This window comes from Thamnophis sirtalis, unplaced genomic scaffold (genome assembly GCF_051295495.1).
Source record: "Thamnophis sirtalis isolate CommonGarterSnake01/CBP01778 unplaced genomic scaffold, rThaSir2_p1.2 scaffold_5, whole genome shotgun sequence".
Taxonomy (NCBI): domain Eukaryota; kingdom Metazoa; phylum Chordata; class Lepidosauria; order Squamata; family Natricidae; genus Thamnophis; species Thamnophis sirtalis.
In genome coordinates, this window is record NW_028261385.1 from 34,444,658 (window position 1) to 34,454,303 (window position 9,646).

At 35.5% G+C, this 9,646-nt stretch overlaps 1 protein-coding gene across 1 annotated transcript in view; it reads left to right on the plus strand.

Moving 5' to 3' along the window:
• The window catches only part of AP3B1 (adaptor related protein complex 3 subunit beta 1), a 144,668-nt gene extending 135,322 nt beyond the window's left edge, over positions 1-9,346 (plus strand). The window contains exon 27 of the mRNA XM_087715613.1: positions 9,004-9,346. Coding sequence (XP_087571739.1) covers positions 9,004-9,157 — 154 coding nt within the window. The 3' untranslated portion in view covers positions 9,158-9,346. The remainder of the gene's footprint in view (positions 1-9,003) is intronic.
• The last annotated feature ends 300 nt before the right edge of the window (positions 9,347-9,646 follow it).

Sequence of the window (9,646 nt, forward strand, 5' to 3'; positions counted from 1 at the left end):
CTTGTTTACCTATTGTAGTTAAATTCCAGTCTTTATTATCTGGAACAATATATGATTTTCAGCTATCACCATGGAAGAAAAATCATTTTATTGTGCTGTAAACATTTGTCAGGATGTAGCTTTTAATATTTGAAATGTGATTCCGTGGATAATCTTCACTGGGTTAGACTTCTCTGTGAACTGTGTCATGACTCTGTTGCCACTTCTAATGCATACAGCTGTATTTTCCCTTATCATCTTGATTTGTTGTCAGCTGCAAAGCTGGCAGTTCTCATCCATATCTCCAGAATATAAACAAGTTAATAATCACATCCTTGGGATATCTGACTTGTTTACCATACAGTACTCCATTGTGAAAAATGATCTTTTACAGTGGTTTCTGTTCTGTTATGTGCTCTTTAAGAGGACTTTTGTTAACCTAGGACTGTTTATGTTTATTCATATATCTTTGTTGTGGAATTTTGTCAAAAGCTTTGTGGAAGTAAAAGTAAATAACCTTGCCATAGTAACTCCAATTACATACATATTAGAATAGTTTCATCTTCTAATATCGAAATTCTCAAATTTGTCTATATAAAATAAATGAATTTGCTTATTTCTGTCTTCCATTGCTGCCCCCAATAAAACCAAGGATTTAATTGAGGTTTGGCAAGAAAAGAAATCGACTATTTATTCAAAGATGTAACTTTCATTATAGTGTCTTGACAGCTTACTTTCAGTAGTGTTGCTAGAGTATATTTTTAAAAACTTTTTTCTTACATCCTAAAAAAATGCTTTTTTCTTTTACTTAACATAATTTTATTTATGTTTTAACAAAATAAAAAATAAAAGTAATAAACAAAATAGAAGTTAAGGGAAAGAGAAGAAAGATGATTTATAAAGTCATTACCCTTAATTGTATTGTACCATAGAAAACTATGCCATCCAAACTTCAAATTGTGTGCTTCTAATTCTAAAATTCTTTTATTTCTCAGCAAAATCCATTCTTTCATCTCAACTAAGCAGTTAGATGTAAAATACGGTTTCAGTCAGGCAGTCCCAATTGTCCTTGTTCCTTTGAAATCATTTTCTGTTTTCAAACACCATACTTGGTCTACAAAACCTGAATAACTTTATAAAAAATGGACTATCCCTTCCCCCAGCCCTGTTGTTTCTGACACAAGTTTTGTGACTCCACACTTTGAGATCTCCTACTCTGGTATTTATAACAATGTCCAGATTTTACAAGTCCATGGCAGCAGGGGCATGAAAAGCTTGAACAATTCAGGTTTAAGGGTTTACCAAACAGGTACACCTGCTTGCAAAGGCATGCAAACAGATCATCAAAATTGTTGGCCTTACCTTTCAGTTCCAGCCCACGGGGCTCGAGAAGGTAAGTCCTACATTCAGCCAAAGGATGAGTGGGGCGATGTGGGCAACTTCATGGTCCTGTGTGGGCCGGATTAATGGCTTTGGCGGACCACATGTGGCCCACAGGCCGTAGTTAGAGGACCCATGTACTAAATCATCAGTTGTATAGTTAAAGTGCTGTTACTTCTTGATGGAAAAACATTGCTATAATATGACACTTTGTTTATGAGCAATGCAGTTACATTCATAATCAACTATTAATGCAAATCACTATATTTCTATTTTCTGAAAAAAATTGAACTGGAAAAATTTCTGGAAATCCTTCTTATGCAAATTTGACTTATCTGGACAAAACATTTAATGTAAAAATACTTTCTTTTCCACTCACAAATGAACAAAACAATCCTCTTAAAATAGATACTTAGAATATTATATGAGTTTGGTTTTTAAAATTTGTATAATATATTCTTCCTGATAAACATTCATACATTTTTGTGTTCTTATAGTAAATATAAATGCTATAAATATTTTTTCTCACATACTTGCTAGAGATAACCACTTTGGGGGTGGGGGGGGAGGGAATGATTAAACTCTCCAACTGGCAAGCTTGTTTGAAATTGCATCCCTTATTGTTAGTAATGAACACTGTGAAACAAACAATTTTCTATGCAAAAGGTAAGTATTAGAAATTTTTCTGCCTTATATCATTAAGCATGCATAAAGTCTAGAAGTCATAATGGTCCAGTTCAGTATTTCTGAAGAGTCACAGCTTTGTGAGTAATGGGAATAATTGCACACAGCATAGGGAATAATTGTAAACTCTTGTTCAGGGATATGTTTGTGATGCTTATGAAGTTATGAAGAGTCTCAGAATTCTAACTGTGCGGCTGCTACTGACCAACAGCCATTTGCGGATGCCCCCAATTGGCATGAAAGAGATTACATTTTACAATCCAGAAAATTGTTTGTTTTAGCAACCACTAGTTGACTCTTCTAGCATTTAAATAATGCTTTGAAAACCAAATCTTCCAGCCTATAGTGTATTAATGGGCAATTTTAGCCATTAAATTCATATACTTGGGCTTGATCCAAAATTTTAGTTTTTGAATTGTTGAAGATTTTGCAAGCCAAAATGCATTTACAAAATGATTTTTCATTATGATACTCAGCTTTAAACTTAATATGATATCAATTTTTCTTGTATTTGACTTTCAATGTTAATATTGATTTTCAAACACTTCCCCCAGGTAATTAATAATCATCCAGTTTAAAACTCACTGCCTTCCATTCCAATTTATTCCAAAGCCCTTCATGGTATTGGACCTGGGTACTTGAGAGACCGCCTGCTGCCAATTACCTCCCATAGACCCGTTAGATCGCACAGGGTCGGCCTCCTCCGGGTTCCGTCTACCAGCCAGTGCCATCTGGCTACCACCCGGGGGAGGGCCTTCTCTGTAGCAGCTCCGGCCCTTTGGAATGAACTCCCCGCGGAGATTCGGACCCTCACCTCTCTCCAGGCCTTCCGGAAAGCCATCAAAACCTGGCTGTGCCGGCAAGCCTGGGGTTGATGAGTTCCCCTCCCCTCTCGACTTGTATGGCTGTATGACTCTTGTGTATTTTAATTACGTGTATTGTGTTTGTATCCCCTTTTGAGTTGTTCGCCGCCCTGAGTCCCTCCCGGAGAAGGGCGGCATACAAATAAACTAAATCTTAATCTTAATCTTAATTTATAAAGTTCCAGGATGTGGTTGTCATTAGTCCTCAAAAAAATATTCTGAATATCTTTCCAAAGTAAAAATAGAGGCACTGAAGTATATAATGCATCCATATGAATGAACCTACCCCCCAATCTTATCAATGGAGAAGTTAATGATTATACTAAAGTGATGGAATATTTTTTCTGTGTTTCACAGGTGGGCTCATAGGAATGTGAGAGGTTTTATGCCAAGTTATTGAATTTAATTGATTGTGCTGTCAAGTCATTGTCAACTCTTAGCAACCACATCTTCTCCAAGATTTGACCTGTTGTCAGGTCTGCAATGGTGCACCCAACACCATTTTAATTGAGTCTACCTGCCTTGCTACTGGTCATTGTCTTCTTCTCTTTCCTTCTAGCTTTACCATATGTTCTAAAACAGCTAGGTCTTATTATGAGTCCAAAATATGATAATTTGGGCTTAGCTAACTACAATAGTTAGTGATGGAGTTTTCTTCATCACTAAAATGCAAAAGTATCAACATTCTTTGTATCATGTTTCAAAGGGCAATTTTTGCTTCCACAGAAAGTCAGAATTTTGATATTTTAGGTATGGACACGTTACAGCATCTCAGTATGTTTTCCAAGGCTTTCATTTCTACCCTACTAAGTTTGGGTTAGTGGCATATAGATGCAGTTAAAAGTATTAGTGCCCCTCCATTCCTGCTTCCCAGTTCCAAGTTGCTGTGAAATAAATTGAAACAGAAGCAAGTAAATGCATCTATCATTCTTTTTTTTCCCCCATAATCCATAGCAAAGGCACTTTGCTTTGGACGTATGGCTTAACATTTTTTTTTTGCAAATAATAAAACAAATAAAATTGTTCTTCACTTTTTTTCTAAGGCAAGCTTGAATATTTGGCATCTGCCTTTTCATGTAAACCTCTTAATCTGTACTGGATGATTATTTTGTCAGCATAAAATTGCATCCTGCTAAGTCCCTTCTATGCTTCTTTGGTATTGTAGTCATTTCTAATCTATTGTCTACTGTATGATTTCCAATTCGCTGTCACTGGTTCTTCTGTTACTTGCCATATTTCTGTAGATATTCCATCAAATCCTGTAGTCTTCTGACTGGTTAATGATGGAGAGCTTATCTAACTTCATCTTGTGGTAATACACATCATTATTAATAAGGATATGTTTTAATGTTCAATTTAATATTGGATTATCTCCATTTAACATATTCCTTTTTGTGTGCAAAGATTATCTCAGCAGAATTTTAATATTTATGAGTAATATGGAACCCAAATTACATTTTAATTAGCAGTTTGTTAGTTTTAAATCTACCTGTGTGCTATTTGGATTTTTTTTTTTAATGAATCAAGCTAGGTATGGCAACTAACCTGATCACTGTCCACTAGAGAGCAGCACTGCTTTTATATCTGAAATTAAGAAGTGCAAAATATAGGGATCACTTTTTTCTCTATGTTGTTGTCAACTGATTCACTAAGCAGAGCATGCTTGCAAGCAAGCTGGTTTATGTTTAAACCACTATGGATTATTTGTGTAAAATTAACCTTTCTGGCTGAGAGCTCAATTTTACAATTTGCTTATTATAGCTGCTTCTCAATAATGGCAACTAGGCAATGGTGCTGTCTATAATTTTCTTTTTTAACACAGAAATACTGAATTTTTCAGGGCAACCAATTCTTTTTCAGGGTACAAAATGTCATAATAACTTAAGAGATACTAAATCCTAGAATGACTATTAAATGTTGATACAAATCAAATTGGGGTTTTTTTTGGTAGTGTTTTCCCAATATTAAATAACTGCAGGTGTCATTCTGTTTCCCAAGCTATTGGTTTGAGATTTGAATTGTGGTAACCACATTATAAGAAGAATAAAATGAAACTAAACAATACAATTGCAATCGTACTTTTCTAGACATAACTGTAAATCTCCCAATATAACAAAGTGACAGACAGGGGGTTGAGGAGTGACTGGCTTGCCTGCCTGTCTGCCTTTTGTGGCTTTATTTTGTTTGAAGCACAGCTGGAGAAAAAAAAATATTGGGTGTGTACAGTATTGTAAAATCTAACTGTTTTAGAAACTCTACTCCACTATGTAGTTACTTTCTAAAGTGACTTTTGTTTATGACGTACAGCTCTCTTTATGTTACTGATAAAAGAACAAGGACAATTGTTTTCATCACTTTGGACTGGTTTATGCTAAGTTTATGGTTTACAATAGTTACAAGATTGTAGATTCTTTTCATGTCTGCTCAAAGACTATCCTGGTATTTCGGATTGGAAGATTAATTCATTGTACAATTTCATTATTCATTTGTCAACTTTGGGCTAATTATTTTTATACAGCTAGGGCTGGGCCTCTGGTGATGGTCTTTCTTACTAATAGGATTCTGTCTGCTTCAGCAGGCAATAAATGAAAGCTACATGCAGAGAGTAGGAAAAAAGTTGTAGCATGAATGGGCTATTGTAACAGCTTCTGATTAATTTGAAAAGAGGAAGAAATTGAACTTGGATCAGAACTACACAAAAGAAAGCATGCAGTTGAAAAGTGTTGTGAATCTTTTGTAGCCAGTGATTATATAAGTGAATAAACAATTAAAATCTTTTTAAAACAAAAGGAATAATGTAGTGGTCTTCTGATTCTGAAAATTGTGATTTCTAGACCAATTTATAAATATTTATCTTCATTTTAATTGTGAAGAAGAGGCTGGGAGCCCCACTAGTTTAAAATAATCAGCAATTTATTACTTTATAATTCAAATCAGGAATGTTTTTCATAATTAAGACTTTGCTTTATTTGCTTCCGTTGAAGGACAAGAGTAACCATATATAATCTGAAGGGTTTTTTCCCCCTTATGCAGGCTATCAAGCATTCCTTTTAAGTGTAGATCTCTTTTTCAAAAGGGATATACATTAAAATGATCAGCATTTAATTTCAAAACTTATGATTTATGATCATTCATTTAATGATTGTTCAAAAGTTATAGTGGTGCTGAAAATAATGAGTTATGACTGATCCTCACACTTATGACTGTTGCAGCAGGCATTTGATCAATATTCAGGCTCATGGTAATGACTGTAACATCCAGGGGTCATATTATCACCATTTACAGCCTTCCTAGAGGGCTTCCAGAAAACAACACCTTGGGTTATTTCTAATAATAATCACGACTCTGTGTGTGCACGGTGTGTGTGTGTGTGTTTGTGTGTAGAGAAAGAGAAAGCCAATGGGATGGGAAAAGCCAGATTTGGTTAACAACTCTGTGATTCATTTAATTATCATGGCAATTCAATTAAGTAAAAAAAGATGTAAAAACAGCCAAAACTCACTTAAGGCCTGCATTGCTTAGCAATGGAAATTCCAGTGTCAATTGTAGTCATAAATGAAGGACCACCTGTATTCTTCAAAAACAGAACCATCCCCAATTCCGCTGTACATATATGCCAGGGTTGTACATACATATAGATATTTGTGAAGAGAAGATTTTTAAAAAAGGCCGCCTTTCTTAATCCCTGTGAGATTTGTATAATTAATCAGAGTACACAAAGGAGTGGGTTTTTTAAAATTAGCTTAATAATTTCAAGTTTTTATCTTGAACATATATAAGTTGCATATCCCTTATAAGAAAAATGTGTATATATGTATATAGAGGAGGTTGTGAAAGCTTCAGGGTGAGGTTACAAATAAGAAGTGTCTATGCCTTTGATATATGGGGCTGTAGATTTCTTTGCCATGTGCATTGGTCTCCCAAGTAGAGTACCTCCATCATTTTAGAGGCATTGTGTTCTCCGTTAAGTAGTTGTTCAACATGATTGTGTATGTTTTCTTTACAAGTGTTCTTGAATGTTGTCTGGGTATTATTTTACTAAAGTAATGTTTACCTCCCACAAGCCATAATATTTGTGACCACACTTGCTTACCTTTTGAAATAGATTTATCTTTTAACAGTAAAATGGCTGCGTGAGACACTACTAGTCGTCTGACTTGCATAAGTGCTTCCAATATTAGCTTGCCTTAGATATAATAGCAGCATTAATCCCTGCCACATGGGAAGTTAATACTTGTTTGCAAGTGGATGGTACGGATTTCTTGCTATTACAACAAAATCTTTTTCCAAGAGATTCTAAGCTATTTATTTCAAAGAGGTTTTTTTTCTTTTCTTAACTAATTACTTAAGTGACATGAAAAGCACCCAACCAGAATTGACCCCATTGTGCCTTTGGGCTACGTTTGCTTTTATAATAACATTGACTTTATATCGCTTGCAGTTTAGAGTAGAACAAGAGTAAAATGAACCTTGAGGCTATGAAAAACCATGAGAGCCCCAGGTCTGGTGCTTTTATTATGTGAAATCAGGCATAATCGGCTTCTATAGTCCCAGGACACAAATGATAAAGAAATAGATTAATAAGAGTATTGTTTACTTAATTATCACCCTTTCCAAATTGATGGGAGAAACATAGATTTTAACATTTTGCTGAAAGAAAAAGAAAAGACTAAATGGCACCGTTGGCGTTGCTTTATTGGGAATGGTTTTTTTTTCTTCTTCTTCTTAGCCATGAAGAGTGAAAATAGTATATTTAATCTAAATAAAATAAATACATTGACCTATGAAGAGTGCAGTTAGGAAAGGCTTATATTTTCCTAAATTAGTATAATGTGTTACAAGATTTTGATGCTGATATACTTAATATTTTAAAAAAGGAATTACTTTTCATTTAAAGAGAATCTGCTTCCTGCTGAAGAGGCTAATATTTTAATTAAGTCTAGAGTGAAGCTTTTTGAGTATCTGCTGATAAACTCCCACTTTTATGTTGATGGTAATTAAACAGATCCCTAAGGAGCCCAGGAGGCGCTGCACAAGGCCCATGCTAATTGTCAGACATGAGACACTGACCAGTTGGTTTGCTCTTGAATAGCTGATGGCGTGCTGTCAGCACAGCAGTTTTATTTTTATGTATTGTGAGCTTTTGTCAGGGCTAACTGGATCCCATTGTGGCTGAAGATGTTGCGCAAATTGAGGCAGATGGCTCTGATTCAGACACGTGTCATTCAGAAAGGGGAGAGGGAATTGGCCCTGCAAAGTGGGGTCACTGTGGGTCGCAGACCTGCTCCACACTTGTTAGTGTTTTCAAAAGCCCATGTGCAGCAACTTTGTGGTGCCTTGGGTTCTCCCTGGTTTTTTTTCCAAGCAGAGAAGGGGGGGGGGCAGTTTGCTTTGTGGAGCATTGAAAAGTAGCCTCTTGCCATGTCTTTCCATCCTGTCTCTTGGGTCTGGCTCCGCATGTAGAATGAATTAACAGGATTGACAGAAGTTCATTGTGCCTAAAATGGCTTTTCAATCAGTTGCAGTGCTTAAAAGACTAGTTTTGCTTTTAATTCCATGTAATGAGTAGGTTTTTCATGTTTTGGAATTTAGTAATAGCGGATTATAGCTCATGATTCCTTTTATCGGCTAAAGTCATTAGAAATCTATTTAATGTTCCAATATGTAAAAACTTAAAAGATTTGTTAATTTGGAAAGTTGGAATCTTTGAGGGTGCTTAAGAGTGTATGTTGTGGAGACCCTTCTTTATTGATTACCATATATATTGTATTAACAAGACTTTGACTACTGAATGAATACAGTTAACCTTCAGACCAGTTATGTGCTCTGCGAAGCTCTTTCAGGCAAAATTCAAACTGAACTATTACATTTTAAGCATTTTTAGTATTCTTCTATGCAAATTATATAGATGTAACAATATAAAATCATAAAATCATTTTCTTATTGCGCTGTGCAATGTTAATGGTTTGGCTTTGGAAAAGCTTTGTATTCTATGGGTGTCTTGTGAAGTTTCATCCCTTTAATCACTGAAACGAACACTGCATTTTATGTTAGTTTTCTAGGGAACCACTCACCCATTTTGTTTTTAATCTGTTAGGTTTGCGGCTAAAACTGTGCACAGTGGGTCACTTGTGCTTGTCACAGTGGAGCTGGAAGAAGGATCCACAGCACAGCTCTTCATCAACACGGAGAAGACGGTGATTGGCTCCATTCTTCTGCGGGAGCTGAAGCCTGTCCTGTCCCAGGGGTAACCCGCTTACATCTGGACTTCAGAATCTGGCACACCACAACAGTGCCTGGCATCTACTACGGCTGCCTTTCATTTATAATAATAGCCTTTCCATCTGGCAGTGGGGGAAGAATACACTCTTGACATTCTTGTCTCCTGTTTTAGAATGCTATAGTGTACATCTATCACACAAACAAGTATATTGCTCCACTCCCCCCCCCTCTTTTTTTTTTTCATTAACCAAAGAAATACGCATTTTATTCTCGGTTAAATTTTTAATGTTACTTACACCTTTTCCCTTTAGCCTGATTTTCCCTTCACTCTGCTAGTTTTATTATGATTTTCTTTTAGATTTTATGCAAAGACAGGAAAAAAGCTGAGAAAAAATAATTTTTAAAAATCAGTTTAATTAGAATAATTAAATAACGTTTGTGGAAATCAGTCTGAAATGAGATAGGCTTTTGATATGGAATTTGGGGACAAATTTAGTGTTCATTGCCCAGAGGTTTAA